The sequence below is a fragment of the Rutidosis leptorrhynchoides genome, chromosome 3 (genome assembly GCF_046630445.1).
Source record: "Rutidosis leptorrhynchoides isolate AG116_Rl617_1_P2 chromosome 3, CSIRO_AGI_Rlap_v1, whole genome shotgun sequence".
Lineage (NCBI taxonomy): Eukaryota > Viridiplantae > Streptophyta > Magnoliopsida > Asterales > Asteraceae > Rutidosis > Rutidosis leptorrhynchoides.
This window is the reverse complement of record NC_092335.1, coordinates 602223212-602245047: the sequence shown is the minus strand read 5'-3', so window position 1 is coordinate 602245047 and position 21836 is coordinate 602223212. Positions and strand designations below refer to the sequence as shown.

At 35.0% G+C, this 21836-nt stretch overlaps 3 protein-coding genes across 3 annotated transcripts; 1 reads left to right on the top strand and 2 right to left on the bottom strand.

Annotated features, from left to right (window-relative positions):
* The first annotated feature begins 350 nt into the window (after window positions 1–350).
* Window positions 351–3932, top strand: LOC139898834 (2,3-bisphosphoglycerate-dependent phosphoglycerate mutase 1-like). Its single transcript, XM_071881632.1, has 8 exons — window positions 351–357; window positions 1080–1315; window positions 1849–2072; window positions 2465–2583; window positions 2679–2835; window positions 3103–3204; window positions 3305–3424; window positions 3728–3932. The coding sequence occupies exons 2-8, from the start codon at window positions 1081–1083 to the stop codon at window positions 3770–3772; spliced, it is 1002 nt and encodes a 333-aa protein (XP_071737733.1). The 5' UTR covers window positions 351–357; window position 1080; the 3' UTR covers window positions 3773–3932.
* A 5095-nt stretch (window positions 3933–9027) lies between these two features.
* On the bottom strand, window positions 9028–12300 carry LOC139898833 (uncharacterized). The gene is made up of 6 exons (XM_071881631.1): window positions 12180–12300; window positions 11060–11147; window positions 10765–10971; window positions 10344–10442; window positions 10002–10244; window positions 9028–9486 (listed from the first exon to the last, which is right to left on the bottom strand). The coding sequence occupies exons 2-6, from the start codon at window positions 11123–11125 to the stop codon at window positions 9091–9093; spliced, it is 1011 nt and encodes a 336-aa protein (XP_071737732.1). The 5' UTR covers window positions 11126–11147; window positions 12180–12300; the 3' UTR covers window positions 9028–9090.
* A 1451-nt stretch (window positions 12301–13751) lies between these two features.
* Window positions 13752–21479, bottom strand: LOC139902940 (probable helicase MAGATAMA 3). The gene is made up of 8 exons (XM_071885655.1): window positions 21342–21479; window positions 19468–20775; window positions 17537–17725; window positions 17305–17400; window positions 17047–17203; window positions 16821–16953; window positions 14975–16738; window positions 13752–14564 (listed from the first exon to the last, which is right to left on the bottom strand). Exons 2-8 carry the CDS (start codon window positions 20609–20611, stop codon window positions 14136–14138), a joined length of 3912 nt encoding a protein of 1303 aa, XP_071741756.1. The 5' UTR covers window positions 20612–20775; window positions 21342–21479; the 3' UTR covers window positions 13752–14135.
* Window positions 21480–21836: the final 357 nt, after the last annotated feature.

Genomic DNA, 21836 nt, shown 5'->3' with positions numbered 1-21836 from the left:
ATTTTGTGCAACTGTAACATCCTCTAGTTAGAATCCTATAATAACCCGTACCTACCAACGTACCAACCCCTAAAACAAAACTAATACAAGTTGGCAGGTACCTGATTTTAGCTGTCTCTCTATTTTCTTCCGCCCTTTTCTTTCTTTGTTTCCAACGATTCCAAAACCCCTTTTTCGCGAATTTATATTTCATAAAAGTATCCCATTTACATTTTCATTAAATCATACCTAACTCAAACACATACAAACACACACGCTACAAATACCTCCCCTAAATTACTTTGGTGTGCATATTGATTACATTTTCTCCATCGATTGTATCGCCTAATCGTTCAATCTCTTTGCAGTATCAATAATGTAAGATCTCTTATTTCTTAATTACCTTATTTTCTGCACTTATTTGTTTTCTATTTTCTCGTAAAAATTTGATCTTTGATTTGTTTTTTGAAGTTTTGTGCCCCCAATTGTAATACCCATTTGCTAGAATTTGTAAAGGTGGAACATTTTCATTATGATGTGTATGTTAATGTTAATTATGATTATCAGATCTGGCTAATGTTATGGGGGTTGACCTTTTTGGTCAAATGTAAGAAATACTGTATGTAAAGTTGTTATGATTGTGGTTGCAGATTTCAACTACATATTTAATCTGTGTACTGGATGATATAATGTTTAATCTAGTTCTGACAAAATATAACATGTAAATGATTAAAACCGTTTTGGAAGTTGAAGAGTAGGGAGTATATGTTTGACTTTCAAAGTCAAACATCAGCTGCTCTTGATAAGGGGACCATTTCTTTGGTGTCTAGTTTTAATTGGTTTCCTTGTTCTCAATTTGTAGACCCGTTTAGTTCTGAGGTTAATTTGAAACATATGGGTTAATTTTATTAGTTATTAATAATAATAAAAAAAGTGTGTCACATTTAGTGGAACTTTGTAAAATGAAATATATTGCATTGGTGACGATTTCTGTTCTGTTATTTACTTAAATCTTGATATTGATTATAACATTATGATTACACAGTATGGGTTATTCGTAATATATGTACTTTAAGCTGATACTTGGTTGTTATTTTCAGAATGGCTACAACTATGTTTCACCAAGCCGTTGGTACTTTACATTCTCATGGGTATATTGGTAATTCTACACTTCCACAAGAATGTGGAAACGTTTCTATGAGGTTGATTACAAGAGGTTTTAAACTTGAGATTGGACAATTGAAAAGAGAACGTTATTCATCTAAAAAGACAAGTTGTGGATCAATTCGAGCATCATCGTCAAATGGCACCACCAAAGATCCGACTAAAAAACCAAGTATGACTTCTTGCATCTTTTCATGTTTACGATTGTCTATGCTCCTTTTCTCGTCACACTCACACACTTGAAAAATGGTGCAAGTGTGATTATTGCCTAAAGTTGGGCTACTTTACATTGATCACCGTAATCAATTTTTCTATAGAAACTATTTACTTGATAATCCAAATTTTTTTTTATGTCGAACGCTAAGGTGTTGTTTGTTTTTCAGTCTGCAGATCTTATATCTTATGTAGCGCGCCAGCAGGCGTTTTTAGTGCAGATTGTTTGTTTTTCTGAATACATAAGATAAAATAATGTCTTATTTTGTCTGCAGACTTAGAAATATGCTTCTAAGTGTTGCAAATATGATTAAGTTAATTTACAGACATAAAAACAAACAGTCCTCACTATTCAGCATACAATTCAGCATATAGATCTTTAGACCACATGGTCCGCCAGACAAAAATATTAGAAAACAAACAGCACCTAAAAGTTAGGAAATCGTTATTAAAAGCATTTTACTAGAATACGTAAAATCGTTCGTATTTTAGGTGAAGCCGCTTTGATATTGATTAGACATGGCGAGTCTCTTTGGAACGAGAAGAACTTATTCACAGGCTGCGTTGATGTGCCATTAACAAAAAAGGGTGTTGAGGAAGCCATTGAAGCTGGTAAACGTATAAGCAATATACCGATCGACATGATATATACGTCCGCTTTGATTCGTGCGCAGATGACTGCAATGCTCGCCATGACTCAACATCGTCGCAAAAAGGTACTCGTATATCACTAAGGTCCGTTTAGTTTTCTGATATTAACTATCCGAAATCCAAGTTGACCAACGTTGGAGGGATGCGTCCGGCGTTGACCAACGTTGACTTTTAGCAATAAATAAATTATACATCTATATATCATACATAAATTTATCAAACATAAATATATGACACACTCTAATTTTAAAAAGTATAACTTTTTGACGTAACTTTGACTTTGACCGACTCAGCCCGACATTCTAGCCTTTGACCAACTTTTGAGGCGTTTTTGGACGACTCCGGACGGGCTATACTCCCCAAACCGGCGTGTCAGCCGACTTTTACAATAGTATTAAATCCCATGGGGTAGTTTTAAAAAGTTGTGTTGACCATGATTTGTTGACTTTTTTTGTAGGTGCCTATTGTGATGCATGATGAAAATGAACAAGCAACGGCTTGGAGTCAAATTTTCAGTGAAGAAACAAAAAAGCAGTGTATACCTGTTGTTACAGCTTGGCAACTTAATGAAAGAATGTATGTTTATATATTTTTAAAGTAGATTCCTCGATCATTTTCGTTCCAAGTTTCAACCTTTTTCTCTACTAATACTTTTTCATTTTTCGTCTTAGGTATGGTGAACTACAGGGCCTAAATAAACAGGAAACTGCTGATAAATATGGAAAAGAACAAGTTCACGTGTGGCGACGTAGTTACGATATACCTCCACCAAACGGCGAAAGTTTGGAAATGTGCGCTGAAAGAGCTGTTGCGTACTTTAAAGAGCAAGTAAGATTGCCTATGTATTTCATACTTCAGTTTTCGTTATTAGGATTTTTCTGACAACAGGTTGTCGTTAACGTCCTTAAAAGTGTTGTACATCTGAATAACTATCACCCTAAAGTAATAATTAACCGCTATGTACCACACTCTGTAAGGTGTTAATGACACTCATAAAAAGTCTTTTTATTATTATTATTATTATTATTATTATTATTATTATTATTATTATTAGAAAAAATCTTATTATTAAACTAACGTTGAAAAGTGTTTCAGATTGAACCTCAACTTCAAGCAGGAAAGAATGTAATGATTGCGGCACATGGGAATTCGTTAAGGTCCATCATAATGTATCTCGACAAACTCACTTCTCAAGAGGTTAGAGAATATAATCTTATAGCATCTGTAATTTCAAATTGTAATGAATTATTTACAATATATTTAATTATTTTGAAAACCTTATGTTTTATATTATTAGGTTATAAGTTTGGAACTATCAACGGGGATACCTATGCTTTACATTGCCAAAGATGAAAAATACATCAGAAGGGGAAGCCCTGCGGCCCCCACCGAGGCTGGCGTCTATGCTTATACTAAGGTGAGCGTTAATTCACGTATTGAGTTATAAATATTGAAAAACTTATGGATTCGTGTTCATCTAAATGAAACTATATGAATACTAAGGTTGCAAATCTCGCTACTCGGGGAGTACTCGGTCGGGCTCGGATGTTGACCCAGTTTGACTTTGAGTGATTCTAACCGAGTTTCGACTGATTTTACGAGTAATCCCGATTCCTCGCCGAGTACTCTCCGAGTTGCAAAAATCGAGTACCCACCGAGTACTCGCCGAGCAATTTCGAGTTCTTTAGTGAATTTATGTGTTTTTTAATACTTGTTGCAGAATTTGGCCAAGTATAGGCAGAAGCTAGATGAGATGCTTCATTGATATTAAAAAAGTCACTGTGTTTTAGTAAATCTAGAAGTAGGAAATAGAATGTTGTTAGATAAGTATTTTGAAATATATATGAACATAATGTAAAGCAGTTGAAAAACATATCCTGTACTGCTTTCGGTGTATGCTACATTCATGTACAAGATTATAGAGTGATATTATTATTCTGTTGAAGCTATTTTTTAGTTGGTAACTTGGTCTGCACATTAACTTTTTGTTTTCACAAAGATTGCATTGTGTATTATTGATCTTAAAGATATCATATATTATGTTGTTGTATGTTAGTGTTGTAAACGGCGGCTGTCTAGGCTGACTAGTAGGTTTGGTGACTAGCCCGTTTCGTTTTGTCCAAAAACCTCCAATTAGTCGGTCAATACTAAAAAGTCAGGTCAAAACCGGTCTTGGCCGGTCAAAGTCAAGGGTCAAAATTTTAATATCTTTATGTTCGAAATATTTTTAATTGATATATATATATATATATATATATATATATATATATATATATATATATATATATATATATATATATATATAGGGGGATGATTCTCACACACACTTTTTTGATCCTCACACACCAATTTAAAAAAATGGAGTATTATTAGAATAGTAAAAGGTTAAAATAGGTTTGTGAGGATCAAAAAAGGGTGTGTTAGAATCATCTCTCATATATATATATATATATATATATATATATATATATATATATATATATATATATATATATAGGGGCAGGATCAATGGGGAAGTAACCAATCGGGGGGAAGAAATTTTTTTTTTTTTTTTCGATTTTTTTGAATTTTTTTTTTCCGGCATCAAGATCACACGAAAATATGAACATTTAGAAGAGACACTTCGTGATGAATGTTATTATTTAGGCGGGAAAACGATCGACAAAAATAACATTCAAGATAATATTGTTCGTAAAGAATATAAACGTTTTTTTTTTTCATGTTTTGTGAAGTAAAATTTAGCCCGATTTAGGGTTTAGGGTTTAGGGTTTGGTGTTTTGGATTTATTCCATAAACCCAAAACACCAAACCCTAAACCCTAAATCCTAAACTCTAAACCGTTCGTGTTAAAAACTCAATCTAAATTCTAAATCTAAACTCTAAATCTAAACCCTAAACCCTAAATTTCTAAACCCTAATATCTAAACCCTATAAACCCTAATATCTAAACCCCAATAGCTAAAACCTCAACATACGCTCGAAAAACACGATAATTGTTATATATTACTTTTTCGAGCGTTTTTCCGCCAAAATAAAAACATTTATCACAAAGTGTCTCTACTAAATGTTCATATTTTCATCCCATCTATAATGTTCGTGAACAAAGTTTTTTCAAAAAACGAAAAAAAAAAAAAAGTTTTTGCTTCCCCCCGCTTCCCCCGATTGGTTACTTCCCTCTTGATCCTACCACTATATATATATATATATATATATATATATATATATATATATATATATATATATATATATATATATATATATATATATATATATATATATGTGTGTGTGTGTGTGTGTGTGTGTGTGTGTGTGTTAAATATCTAAATTACTAACAGTAAATGTTAGTTAACGTCCAACTCGGCTGAATTACCGAATAGTCATTTCAAAGTCCCTACCGAGAGACTTATCTCCGTCTAGCGACTTTTCAAACCTTGTTATGTTATTAATAACCTAGCAGTAGGTCAGCCCATGAAAGTTGGATGGTGACTCGACTTATAAGCGGTTTATACTTGATATTTCGCTTTAGTCCCTAACAATTACTTCCAAACAAACCAATACAGATACAAGTTTGACCTTAAAAGTCAACTGTGAAGCATGTACCTTCCAAAATTTAACACTAGGATCCTAGTTGACGAAAGTGTCACATGAGATGGTTAACACATACGATTTGGATTAATTCGATCCTGAACGGGTAAAACCAAATTTTTTTTTTTTTTTGGGAACCGCAGAATATCATTAAACAAAAAAGCCTCACCCCTCTAGCAAGACACCAAGACACTAGAGAGGAGGCCCAACGCCAACAATTACAACGGCTTGATTTGCCACGAGTCCCATCTAGGATTACATTTACTTCTACTAACAATCCAATATAAAAAAAAAATTAAAGGAATCAAAAAGGGTTCTTTCTTCATTCTTGGGCCATGAAAAATGTAGTTACGAAATCTCCAAATAATCCACAGAAGAGCTCCGATGATTGCGTATAGGCATGATTTAGCTTCCAGAAATCCGAGCTGCATCAAACCATTAGTACCAATCAACCCACGAACCAAAACTCGGTAAGTCTAAATCAAACCCATCTACGCACCTTACCCCATAACTCCATAGCAAGACTCATAGCTCCGATGACAGGTAAAACCAATTATTATGCCTGACTTTGCCAACCCTTTGTATTCTATATTTGATCATGTTGAGTTGTATAATTCAGAAATGGATTTGGTGTCATGAGCTTAAATAAGTAGGTGTGCAACTCATATGCGGTTTCAACTCATATAAAGTAGTTATAACAGAATAACAAATTAGTTACAAGTAGTTAGCTACTTTGTTAGTGGTAGATCTTTGAATAACTCATGTAATGATAGTTCAGATTTTCATTTGGAGCAATATCAATTTCCTTTCTAACTTATGTAAGCATTTGACTAACTAATAAAAGTCAAGATTTGGTTTTGAAGCTCTGCTCTTGTTGGAAGCTTCGACAAGCCCAACACACCCACTATAGAGGATCTAGACTATACTAGACTCACTACACCAACACTTTGACGTTGATTAGCCTTTAATATTATGAATTCTTAGTGCACAATAGTACTTAGGCGACAGTGTCGACCATATATCATTTAGGCGGTATAACCGACCATGTATCACTTAGGCGGCAGAGCCGACCATATAAGAAGAACAACACAAGTGCACTAAGAACTTAAACACAAATTAAGGCTTAACCGGGAAACTTAACAAAGAACACTTTTATTAATACAAAATACAATTACAATATTACTTACTTAGAAGCTTTTCTTCTCTACTCACACTCTTCTCACTTCTTACTTCTTCTCTACTTCTCAACTCACTCTTTTCACAACTTACACAAATGAAATCACCACCCATATTTATACTACTTCATGGAACATTCTAGAAACTAGATATTTCCATGGATATATAAATATCTAGATATTTCTACAACCTACAAATATCTAGATTTTTCTTTTACATTTCAATTTCTAGATTTTTCTCTCATATTCTAATATCTAGATATTTTCTTATACATATTAATATCTAAATATTTTACATATATACATCTACTAATTCCATATTATTTTATAATACCAAAATTTGCATTTATTTTAACAGCTCTTTGATTGAGCCCTCCAGGTTGAGTGATTCGTTAATCTAGGAAGAACACTAAAACTTGATCCTAGATTTTTGTTGGTGATTTTAGTGTCATCTAACAATCATTTTAGGTATGCGACGCACGTGCAGTTTCAACTCATCTAAAGTAGTTATGACAAAATAACGAATTAGTTACAAGTAGTTAGCTAATTTGTTAGTGCTAGATCTATAAATAGGAATAGTTCATTTAATGACAGTTTAGATTTTCATGTGATGTCATATCAATTTCTTTTATCATTTATATAAGCATTTGACTAAACAATAAAAGTCAATATTCGGTTTTGAAGCTCTGTTCTTTATTTGAGCCTCCAGGTTGAGTGATTAATTAATCCAAGAAGAACATAACATTTGGATACACTATCAGTGATAGTGAAATAGGAAACCCTCCTCTTGATTATTTGTTTCAAGAGTGTTTACTGGCTCATGAAAGGTGTTTAAACCATTCCGATTTTGAATCATTCAGCATTTAATTATTTCATTATAGATGTTTTGCCGCCTTTCCAACCATCTTAAAAGGTGATATCAAACTAATTATATATAGCCAATAAAAGCCATTACGGATAAAACAAGCTATGGCCATTGAGATAAGGCAATTGAAATGGTTATCTAAATCACCAAGTACTGCATTTGATAAAACATAATGATTAAGCGTTTAATTGTTCATAATCTTAATGATTCAAAACTTTCGAACAAACTTGGTTCTACATGACAATAACATGTTTGATAATTATTATGAATGAACAATATGACTAATGTAAAATTACGTTATTAACCTTTTACATAATAAAATTTCAATAAGGTTGTTTGATGAGTGTTCTTATATACTTTAAGGAATATATATATTACAAAAAAATTAGGTGTTTAATGGTTAAGAGCGTGTATCAACTCTGAATAGTTCACCACTGAATGTTGAACCATTCAACATCATATGTCATTCAGTTGTCAGAAACAAACCTGCCGAATGCTCATTGATTCAGCATTTACTGCTAAACCAATTCAATTAAGAGGTAAAAAACACACCCTTTGTCTTCCGGATATCATGCAAAACACAACACCAAAACTGAACTATAAAGCCAGGACGAAGGAATTACACGATCGGGAGGTGCATGAACGTTTACGAGGCGATTTAGTCGAACATGTTTGGGCTATTCGAGCTCAGGAGGAGGAAGAGGAGGCGGAGGATGAGGGGGAAGAGTGAAATTGATCGAACATCTTTGGGCTATTCGAGTTACAAATAACGTCTTTATTATGCATTGTATTTTTATTTTGTAGTTTAATTTTTAATTATGTAACTTTTTTTTATTATTAATGAAGTTTATTTTGTGTTAATATTGTATTTTCTAATAATTAAATTAATTTTATAAAATAATTAAAAAATAATAAAATACAATATTTTCTCTTTCCAAGACACTGAACTGACACTGAACTGACATTCTTCCCAATTACCCTGTTTTTTCACCAGTGTCAGTTTTCAGTGTCAGTCCAGTCAGCGTCCAGTCATCAGCAAGACACTGAACTAACACTGAACTGACGCGTCACCACACCCAGTGCTCTAAGAGCACCCACAAAAACAGACATTCAAACCAACACCAACACAACTTCTTATGAAAACAACACCTAACACACTAACTGGTACAAAACTAAACTATGAGGCATATCAGGCTTATTGCATAACATTTTCTATTTTAAGGTCTAACATAGTGTTTAACTTTTTCTCCTGCTGAGGGCTAATTTAAAATAAAAACAATTATACACACACACAAAAAAAAAAAACTAAACTGGATCTTAAATTTGTATATTCAAAAACAAACTGCAATATTGGCAAAAAGTTATGAAATAAATACTCTTAAACGATATCTGGTTAGAATATAAACATAAGTCTTAAATATAAAAAACAAGAAAACTAGCCAAAATCGGGTAACATTACTATGGCTCAAACCGGTCACCTTTTCCATCAGTTGCTGCGATTTTTTGAGCCTCAGCCAATACTTGTTCCTCATTAATCTCTGGCGATTTTGTTTTTTCGTCATCAGAATCTGAGTCCGTATTTGTGAGATTAGCTTCCGAGACAGTAGAGGTCCGGCCTGATGCTGAGCTGGAACCGCTTTCTACTTTACGGAAAGCTAATCTTTTTGCGTCATCTTCTTTCATTCTATGAGCATAAAAACTGACGTCAAACTTTGCTATATTTTTCCCGCCAAACGCAGACTCGAGTTTGTCTATGTAGAACAAGCTTTCCATGATGTTTTTTGTGTTTGGATCGTCTGCGTATACAAATTTCACTTTGTTTGCGGTTTTCGGTTCTAGAAATGGCTTCACAACCTACAATAACACAATCTTCAAGTCAAACTTTAAACTCATGATTCATAAAATTTTCAGAAAGATAGTATATGTTTGACTTTGACATATAAATAAAACAAAATTACACCGGTGGTGTAGTTTGTGTAAAATTGCATTCCGAGTCCTTGAACCTTTTTTTTGCACTCCGAGTCCTCTTGGTTTCATTTTTTGCATGGCTCGTCCCTGCGGCTAAGAATTGTTAGAATTCTCTGTTATGTTAGGTTAGGTCATATGCCACTCACATGAGGATAAATTTTCATTTTCTATCTTAGCGATCGCTAGAATTCTCCTCACATGTCTGGCACGACATCTGGCACATTACCTAAATTAACAAAGTTCTAACAATCATTAGCCGGAGGGATGATCCGTACAAAAAAGTCAAACCAAGAGGACTCGGAGTGCTAAACCAAAAAAGTTCAGGGACTTAGAATGCAATTTCACACAAACCACATGGACTGTAATTTTGTCTTTAAATAATATAAGCGCGAAGTATATACCTTCCAAAACGGTTCAAATAATTTGGGCGGATTATAAAGAATTGCTTGACCAAGCCTCTCGGGGTAATGATCTTGCAAGATATGAGCCGTTTCTTTTGTTGACTTGATGGATATATTCGACATACTAAATCCATTAAAATCGATCAACCAAACCATTTGTTCTTGATCAGGTGGCAAATTAAATATCGCGTTTTCCATACAATATACCAAGTATTTTATCTGTGCTCGTGTCGACTTTGAGTTCTGCAGTAAGATATAACAAAGAGTGTTTCAAGCAAAAGTTTAATATATATAATATGTTTGACTTTTAAAGTCAAAAGGTAAAAAAGTCAGAAATGCAACCTGGCATCTAGGTCTCATAACAAGTATACTCCTCCCTTGTTTGTCCATAAAACTCGAACGATATATTTTTCCCGTTTCTGCCTCAGCCGCAACATGTTCCTACGTCAAATAAATGCTAAAACGCTAAATAAATTGTAACAAAAACACAGCTTAAACGTTAGAATCAACTCATATAGACATAAATAAATAGAAAACGCCGAGCGGCGAGTCTGGCTTTCCCAATAAGTAGAAAGGAGTTTGAAACTATAAAGCATCAAAAAAACCCCTAATGGCTACGGAGGTTCACCATGCACGACTCCGGACAGCTTGCATAGTAGGTTGTCGACTCGAGATTAGTCTGCTCGCAAAACAGATTCGCATACTCGAGCACGAAAGGGAACAAAAAGAACAAGAAATAAACAGAAAAGAAACGGGAGTTTACCCAACGAATCTCTGCAGGTTTGTAATTCATTCTCCATATTAACGATTCTTCGAGCATTTTTTCTGCCTTTTTGACATTCCAATTTCGTGCCCTTAGATATCTCGAGATCGATTGATCCGAAAGAAAAGTAGAATACTCGTTTCCCAGGCGTTGTTTGATCTTTTCTATCTCATTGTGTTTCTCAATTGCCTTACGCACCTCATTAATCTAAAGCGACCAACATAATCATATATGTAACAATATACGAACTTTTTAAGTAAATGAAATCATGAATTTCAAAGCAATTAAAACCTACCAACTTTAGTTGATCTTGCGGACCAACCGAAAGATTCGAATTACTTTTCTTCAGTTGTGGATTCATAGCTTTATATGAGGTTCTGTACCTGTAAATTTATCACCACCATTGAGTCAAAGTCAAACAAAATTATTTTCACCTTCAAGCCCATTGTGAATTCTTACAGAAGTTAGTAACATAAGTCAACACTATTCAAGAGCAATTATGCAATCAATGAAAGTTCCTATAACTAACCAAACACACATTATAGGTTCACTACAATCATAGACACTTGGAGCAATAAGAGTGATCTACGTTCCACCCGTTCTTTTCATAGTTCAGCTATGGGAACGTCAGGAACTGGCGTTCCCCCACTCCGGTATGGCATTCCACGGCGTTCAGCTCAACGTTCTATGTCGAAGTTATTCAACAAACGTTGAATTTTCATTGTTTTTATTAATTTTTTTCTTGTCCCGTTTTCTTATTGATTGAAAATTATATTTGTGGACCATTTTTACTCTAAACACCGCCACTAACTCCTCCACTTTTCACCTTTAGTGTTCCCGAAGAACGCTCACATGGACACTGAATTTAATCTGACACCGTTCCCCGTGCCCTTATGATCAAGAACACAGTTCAACTTATCAACCATCAATTTCAGATGACCCAAATGAGTATAAAGCAACTAAATGCATCATTCGTTCTCGAAATTAATCAAAATTAATATATATTCAATATGAGCAATTAATTTTAAAACATCAGGTAACCCCACACCTTTATTAGCAATGAAACATGACCATTTCAACAACAATTATGACAACGAGATATATTTTCTTAAAAAAAATTAAAAGTGGAGATTTACTAATCTATGTTAAATTAGATCCAAGATTATTTAATACATAAACTAATTCTACAAAAGCGTACTTACTACATGCATGCCTCTATTGAAAAAAGTATTTCCAACAATAATTCTATCACATATATGCAATGGGATCAATGAAATACAGATTTGTAACAACACAACAATCAAATCACAAATTAATAAAATTTTGTTAATGGATGCAATTAAAGTGATTGTCATGAAAGAATCCATACAAAAAAATGAAAATAAAAAATAGGATTTTATAATATAAAAAGTCACCTTTTATTCTTTTAGGATTGTGATGAGTGATTGAAGAACAGAGTATACAGAGATCTCAATAAGATGTAACCATCAAAGAATATTTTTGATTTTTATTGTTGATGGTGAATATAGGAAAGCCATGTGGCAATGGGTACAAGAAAAACAGGGTGATGATTATTCATTTTGATGATATTATTAAAGTTCATATTCATATTTAGATGGAGGATTTGTAGACATGGTCAAATTCCACGTGTACAAACAATTGATACTAAATTCATACGTTATTATTACTACCATGCAATTATCTTTTAATTTTATGAAAATTGACTCAAAATATTTTCTTAGCTGTATAATCGAGTTGGGGCAATCTGCACTTATAAGTATCAAGTCTACCATACAAATTTACATTATTGATTATAAGTTTAACTTTTGATAATTGTATATAGTTATATACAGTTAAGCTCGAAAGTATTGATTATTTGATCGTTTAAGTTCAAAGTAAAAATTAAGGATGATCATTTTCGAATACTTATCCTTTTGATCGAGTGTTTGTTGTGTGTTTATGATTTTAATTGAAAGCTGCAACATTTTGCATAAGGTATGTAATTAATTTTATATATAAAAAAATCTTATTTGTTTGGCCTCAAGAAACTTTTACGCTTATGTTGAAACAAAAGCCAGAGCTTACAACCTCAAATCTATCATTAACTTTCTTATTTATTAACTTACTTATTTAATGCTAATTCCAAGATCAGGGAAACATGTTTTTAAAATAAAGGTTACCTAACATGATATGATACAAGTTTAGATGATGGATGCATGTACCCAATTTTATCTCAAACAATTAATGTGTCCATTTATGATCGTGTTTTGTAGATGAAAAACATGCTACAATTATTAATTAAATAATATATTTAATGAAATGTACCCATTATGCAATACTTTTATACAAGACTAGCATTCAATTGAGCTATTTTATAGTACACATCTACCTATCTTTCGGCTTACTAATTCTTGAACTTTGATACCGAGTATTATTTAATTATATGTACACATTATGCAATACTTTTATACAAGACTAACATACAATTGAGCTACTTTATAGTTCACATCTACCTATCTTTCGGCTTACTATTTCTTGAACTTTGATAAGTTTCGGTTGCTGACGTTTTCTTGAAAACGTCTTTCACTTCTATAGAGTATTCGTATTTTTAGCCTAAAAAATGATCGAACTAATTAAGGCTGATAAATCGTGATCCCGATCGTGGTGAAAAGCCGATATGAAGTTCATGTGAGTACACCTCTAGGTAGTCTCGACAAACTTAATGTCATGGCCTACGAGCAAATTTCCGTCCGTTAAAACTAGTTACCGCAACCAGTAACTTCTGCACCCCATGATTTCCAAATTACAAAACACCCACAAGATTAATGATTTTGAAACTTTATAAATAATATTATACCATATTAATTAATTTCTAAGTAAAAACATGTACACAAAGGCCACCATCACCCTCAAAGTCTACAAATTAGTAAAGGAACTTTAACCTTAAATATCATCATCACCACCCTTTCTATACAAAATCTTGCCACTATGCCACACTGCCGAAGTTGTTCAAGATTAATTATATGAATCCATCCACAATCTTTGTATGAATTAATCCTTTGTATACCCCATATTTTTAAACTCATTTAAAACCCCACTAATACGATCACAAGTCGATTTTCAACGAATGATGCAATACCTAAGAGCCCATGAATGTTTGACATAACCATGGAATATAGATAAACGGCTCACCTTCATTAATCCTCGGGTCATGAAAGTAAGGGTTGATTGCATGGCCATACGCACATTATGAAGATCGAGCCGTTAACATTTGGAGCCCATTTCGGCATCTCAGGCTCATTTGAGATTTGAGACGTACCCAGGGTTGGGTTATGGTCAAATTTATGAGAAGCCACCATCAAAAAATGGAATTATGGGTCTCGTTTTCCTGCAACCGGGGTAGAATTTGGTCTCTTTTGAATACCCTGTTGCCATGCATCTCTAGAATGATCACCTGATTGATCAAAACTGTCAAGCTCCATTGGTGGCTTATTAAAAGGGCGATAATTTCCATTTCTTGGACCAAATGATGAGTTGTTATATTTTTCATCGTCTTCTGATGGTGTTCCAGACCTAGAGTCCATGTAGTCATACGATCTGTGTCTTAACCCGGGTCTTTTGAGACCCCTCATGTTAGAAAACCTAGCCTGCGGTGGACCATAGGCTGGTGGCGGCACCTTTGGTCCCATAAAATCTTTAGGAACTGAATCCATGTCCATATAACATTCTCTGGTCTTTGCATCAGCAATTAGAGCAGCCCAATCATCAGACTGAACCAATGTACTCGCATTTCCCATAACCTATTAAATAGCAAAAGTTTAGCTAATAGAAAAGAAAAAAACTTGAGTGGAAATTTCAGAAAAAATAGCTTTTTTGAAATAGAATCAGCTTTGGTCAAATGAGTAAAAAGTTTCTCAAAGTGTGTTATAGTGCAGAAAACCTACTAAATTTTCTTAATCTAAATAATTGTGTATTAAAAGCTTAATATAAATAGGTCGTTATATATTATAAAGTGACATACTACTTTTTATTGAAAGGCAAGGCCCAATGTTGTAGCCCATGAGGATTGGACTTGGGTCTCTACTAGAGATTCGGAAGTCTCAACCATCAAGCTACCCCTTGGGCCTTGGGGTATCATTCGATCCATTTAGCCTACCTATTTTGCCACCTAAAAAAGTTAACTGGAAAGGAGAAAGGACGGGATAAATACCCAAAGTGCCCGTCTTGCACGCGTAAGAGCAACATTCATTCGGCGAATATCAGCAACAAAACCCACACCATGATTCGAAGCACGAACACATGACATAATGATGACATCACGTTCTTGCCCTTGGAAAGCATCAACTGTATTTATATAAAGATCCTTCCCTTCTTCAGATTTCAAAATTTCATCAAACTCCCGTTGAATACATTTCAATTGCAGTTTATAAGGGGTAATTATACCCACTGACACTTTCGCAATACCCAGAGACTTCACACTTTTTTGAAGATGTTGATATAACCGAAGACAAAACTGCGCTTCGTGTATATTCTGATAAGAAACTGACCCGCCCCGATGAGACTCACGCCCATGAATAATATCATAAAACATGTAAGGTTTTAACATCGGGTCCTTGTAATATAGCTCATCTGGTAAATTAGCAATACTTTCACTATCGGTAAGGCGACCTTGGTAGAAATATCGGGACGGAAACTCTCTAATTTGAGGATGCATACGGTACTGAACCGAAAGCAACATTGTAGGGCAACCTGCTTGTTGAAATCGTTCGAAAAGACTTCGACTGTATAACAAAGTCCCGGCAGCTTTACTTATAACGGTTGCAGGAAGCTGTTGTGGGTCCCCTACAAGAACGCAACGAGCTGCACCGAGAGCCAGAGGAGGTAGCACCCCTACTTCACTCGCTTGAGCCGCTTCATCAATAACCACCATGTCAAACCCATGGGTTAGCCTTGAGAAAAGCTTTCGACCACTACTTGAAACTGTCGTGAAAACGACCTCAGCCTCGTTAGCGAAACTAGCTTCTAAACTGGCACGGGCTTCTTCAAGATTAAAGTTTCCACCACGAAAGCGTCCTTCTAAAATAAGAAGACGAGACATTTCGACTAGAACTTTATCCCGGTTCTCAACCACAGCCGCAAGGTTTTGTAATAACGAGTCTCGACTCTGGTCACGAGCCACAAGAACATCCGGGTCCACCCCGACTGAACCTTGGGACCGACCTGTAAAAGCTGCAACACTAAGTTCTCTCTGAAGGGATGCTATTTGTTGAGACAACTGAGCTTCACGACCTCTTAACTGATGCATCCACCCATAAACTTCATCCCGGCTCTTCACCAAAAGTTGCTCGGTTCTACGTTCAACTGACACCGCCTGAGCGGCTCTTGTCTGTGAATCAACCCCAACCCGAGCCACATCTGGTCGGTAAATTTTCATCTCACCATCAATAAACCCACGGTCAAGAACACGTGTAAGCAGCTCATCCGTGGCAGCATTCGAAGGTGCACATACGAGCATTCTCGGTTTTGGGCAGAGTTTATGAAGAGTTCGAAATAAATTTTGATCCATGCTTTGTAGAACTTCATCAATGGACCCGTTTGGGACATCAGAAGATAGGCTCTCGGTTGCCTGCTTGTAGCTTTCAGGTGCAAGTTTTTTAAGCAAAGCAGTATAATAATGCTGATATTGGACAAGATGGATAACATTTAGCATTCCCCAAACTGTATGAGTCTTTCCGGTTCCAGGTGGACCTTGGACCAGAGTGAAAGGCCATGGTTCTTGCTTCTTGGTTAACCCGTTACTTGTGCCAGCTGCAGTATGGGTTGCAGCCCAGTGAATTGCTGACAATTGTGGACCATTGAAGGTCTTGTGTAGATAATCAACAAAGTTTGGTGTAAAACAATCAGGCATTGCAGGCGCCTGTTCTTCATATTTGGGGAATAGCTCTGGGCTAGGTTGAAGAATCGCAGTTTGCATCTGTATAGAATATAAAAATAAATTATCTTTGAACGAATAATATTTGTAAATTCAAATTTGAGAGTTAATTTGTGAGACCCACCTGGGAATTAAGTCTACGGAATGCATGCAACGCAATATACTCTCTTTGAGTTGTAGCAAGAGCACCGATAACAGTTAAAAACCAGATCCCTTTCGGATGCAATTTCCTTAAAATATGATCGTCATCAGCCTTGCTGTAATTACATGATAAATTTTTATCAGCATACAAACGATCAAAGAATAGAACAAAAAAAAAAGATCCACAAATCTCATACGAATCAGCAAACCTGCTAGAATCATATGAATCCCCAACATAAAAGTGAAGAATTGCGCCTGTCGGATCACGGGTGTCTATCGGTATGTGTCGCCGCACCGTACCTGCCACACGTCCAGTGACCTCAGCCTCCTCACCTGTCGTTGAACTGTTGTTTCTCTTCGATATGACTGCATATTTAACGGAATACGATTAGAGTAATTTACATTTATATTTATATTTAATTTATTTGATGTAGAATTAGCAAACATTTAATTTATTTTAACCAGACCTGATCCAGGTCTTGGGGTGGAAAGAACTGCTACGTCACCCTCCTTAAAATTCCATCGGCACTCATTTGCAGGTTGAAGTATCACATCATACCAACCTGTGAACACACACGAAATCAAATAAAATTATATATTTTCACATTGTATATAGAATAAAAATGATGTTTAGACTAGCTTTAGTCAGTGAGACAAATCTAATTCGATATGTATCAAAGACAATATGAGATGCAATACCTCGTTCTCGTCTCTCAACGCTTTTTATACGAACCATTGGGTGCAAGTCTCTAGAAGGTGTTTCGATTAATTCTTCCCAGGTACTGTAGAGCTGCGCACGACATTCCTCAAAAAGCAAGGGCTCAAATACGTTAACATATTCCTCTACAGAATCAAAGCTTCCTGGAACACATTGAAGCTCTGCCTCCTCTGAATGTCCAAATTTGTAGTCATTATATACATGAAATATAAAAAATACAAAGTTCAACATGAACTTCAAACTATACTCTACTTGTGACAGTTAACCCAATTGCAGTTTAATTAAAAAGAAAATATAAGGGATTCCTAACTTTTTCCCGCAATGCAAACAAGACATTACCACATTTACAAGCAAATGGAAATATGTATTATCCCTAAACCATGTATACTGAATGATAGTATAAGATTCTACATAAACAGCAAACAAGTGCATGATCAATGATATCTAATTAATGGAAGCTAAAAGAGCAACTAACAACAGCCCTATTAATTTCGTAACCATGGTGCCTAACTATAGTGGACCACAACTGTTTTCTTCTTTTTCTGAACAAATGTCTGTATGGAACTTGAAACCACTGACCCTGATCTCAATGTCAAAATCAGAATTTCCTTGTTATTTTAGCCCTTGATGACCAATGCATCCATGGCGCCTATTTACAACTGTATAAGCATTTTATCCTCATTACACTCACCTATCATTTCATATCAAGTGTCGTCAGTCTTCAAACAAGCAGACTAACATATACTACTATATACAGGACAACTAGACTTAATTTTGTAAATCTCTACACATAATTATATGATCCCTTTTTCTCAATCTTATGTAAACCACACAACAACAAAAAAAACAAATATCTTGGTATTTGATGGAATTTTGTGATAAATGACAGCCTAGTTCGATATTTAGGTTTCCTTCACTCCATAAGAATGGAGGTTTTTATTAATCTTAGAAGTACTAATAAAAACGATATCAAAGAAGGCATGAAGTCCCAATAGTTTAACTTCATACGTCTAAACAAGCCTCTGTTTATCAAGAAAATTTATTTAATTGCCATCTATCATTCTATTATTGAAGAAAAAAGGAAAATATTCAATAATGGGATAAACGAAGAGGTGATTTTAAAGTCCAAAGTTCCCCTGGTTAAAATATAAGTATCTCAATCTTTCATTTTTTACTAAAAAGAGCCTTCTTCATTATTAATACATTATCTGTTTTCTTATACTAAGCACGACATCTCTAAAACTACCAAGAATGAAACCCGGACTACAAACAAGCTTCACATATTACATATTGAAGCAGCTTTTATGTTAAGGTCTTAGACCATTCGTTGTGGTAAACACAGATGTTGTAGTGTCGTGGCGTTGTAGGGGGGATTACGATGACGTGGCAGTATTGTGGAAGGGGGTTCTTTATGGTAGTGTTGTGGGTAGTGTTATGGAGATTGTTTGTAGGATGTGGTTAGATATGATTGGTAGTTGAGCAAAATAATATAATGTATTTAAATAATAATAAATAATAAATAATAAATTATGTAATTGGTTGTGTCATGCGTGAGTGTTGTTCTTCCCGTGGTTTGCCCCTACCACGCCCCAAAAATCTTGCAAAACCACGCCCCCATAAAGCCGGGACATGGGTGTTGGGATTGCCACATAAGACAAAGGTAGTTTCGTTGTAGCTGCACAAGGAGCGGTCTTAAGAGCATGCCATACGCATACATTTCTATTGAGACGCAAATCAGAAATATTAAAAATCAAAAATGAAATGCTTAACTCAAAACCATTTTTCCACGTATAGTAAGTATAGTAAGCAATAATAACAACAAAAGTAACAGCGATTAAGATATAAATCGATAATAAAGTTTCAGAATTGATATAGTCAGACTTAAGTGTACATATTATAGAACGTTTCAGACCTGGATGCTGCCAGAACTTGTCATTAGTCACCTCACGAAGAAGACGTTCCACTGATGTATCCTGATATTGAGTAGCGACAGGCAATGGCTTCTTTGAAGGAAGTTTTTTACCTCCTGCTTTAGGATCTATAGAATTCTGGCTGATTAATACAGTCTTTCTACCAGGAACTTGTGCATTCTTCGTCAGCTTTGATATACTCTGCCTCTGATTGGTAACCAGTTTATCCTCTGTAGCAAGATCTGTACTACTAATTGACCTTTTTGGACGACCTAAATTCGTATCACCATTATTAGATTCAGATTTTATGTCACCAGACTCCACAAAACTGCTGCTCTCATCCTTTGTTATTGATGTCTGAATCTGCTTATCTTTGACAATTCGGGTTGTAACGGGTGGTGGAAACGGCCTTTTAGGGGTTGAGGTTTTGACGGTTCCCGCTTGCTTAACATCCTCCAAATTAAGAAACATGGTTTGCCTGCTACGCTTTTTCCCCAACATTGCTTCCTTTTGTTGGTCAAGTTTAGGACGTTTACCATGGTTATTTGCAATCTTTAAAGCATGAATTGCTTCAACGCCTTTAACTTCTCTTTGTCTTGGAACCACCATTGAATCTTCTTGGCTATCACTACTTTTCCTATCATTTGAATCACCATCAAGTCCTAAAGAACCATGGTTAGAATTCTCATCCTTTACATCATCCACATTGGACGAGGTACCAACAACTGTAGCTACACCAGAATCCCTTTGATCCATTGAAACCTCAATTGGTCTAACATTTGACTTATCATCGAGTGCGGATGTTGACTTATCCGGTAAGCTAGAGCCCTCTGCATCAGACCATTCACCTTCTTCTTTTTCAATTACAGAGCCATCATCAATTGGCCTCTTTTGGTCTTCAATTTCAGACGATGGTGCTACTTTTGATCTAATAAAAGGCTGAAAGCCCGAAACAGAGGATGCATGAGAAAATGCATGGTTGTTAATTATTCTACGAGGACTATTTGACGTTTTAAATAAGTCTGAAGTATGTGTAGTTGACGGAACTGCCCTTTGCGGTTGAAAGGAGAAGACGTCATCATTCTCTTCATCCTCCTCGGTAGCCGGGTCATTAAGATCAAATAACAGCTTTCCTTTATAGCTCATTATTACTCATATACATAAATATAAATATTAACCTGTCCCGTGAACGATCCACCTCTAATTTCAATCCTTTTAAAGCGAACAAACGCACATCACACGGCCAATTTCATAAAAAAAAATCATCACAAAACTACCACCCGATTCAATAAATACAGTTACTATACGTCCTGCAAACAAATTAAAGTGAATAGAGGTAATCAATACACAAGATGTTCACCCTATAAAAGCCAAAATAAACAACAGTCACAGAAATGGAAGATAGATCCTACAAGAAAAGCAATACAATTAAATGAAACCCTCGACGATACTGAAATCGTTACGTAAGAATACAAACAACTCATTACTCACCACAACAATGATACTATACAAATCTCTAAACCTAATCCCTAAGTTAACAATTCACAGGCATAAAATTATAAATATAAATTAACCTAAATTCTCAAACAATCACAGTTTCTAATAAGATCCGATTCTGAAGATCCACCAATCACATCCATCCAGCGCATATACTAATTATAGTAACAAACATTGTGAATCCAGTAACAACAATGAAAATGCATAAATAGTCCATCGATTAGTCCAATTCAACCCTAATATAACATACAAAAACTATAGATCTCTAAAGTCAAATCAAATTAGCGAGAATAGATGTAGGTACGGTGAATCACAAATCGTCTAATTAGTCACTAAATTAATGAATTAAATTAGGTGTATCAGTATTTAGGTTACGCACCTTTTAAATTGATTTGATTTTGATTATGTGTGTTCGTGTTTGCTGATTCAAATCAAGTAGATCAAAAGTAGGAGTGAGGGAACTATAGAGAGAGAGAGATGATGATGAATTCACGATTGAAGGGGAAATTTGTATATGCTTCGTGAATATGATATGATATGAATTGAAAACAAGGGGGTGAGTGAGGGTTTTATAGGGGAATGGGGATGTAGGGTGTGATGGAGAGGGTGGGTTGGGGTGGGTTCGCAGATAAATTGATTTCATGATCTGGATACCAATTCGGATCTGGGTTTCAAGATCCGAATAAGATGTTTGTGTTGTCATCAAATGTTGAATTGAATCCTTCTTTTTAAGCACATGTTTTTAAGTACATGTTATTATTAAAAATATATATCGGTTTCATTATAAACTAGTTGGACGACCTGGCTTTGCGCCGGTTCTTCACCATTGATTAATATTAATTACATAGTTAATTATTGAGAAAGTAACTAATTA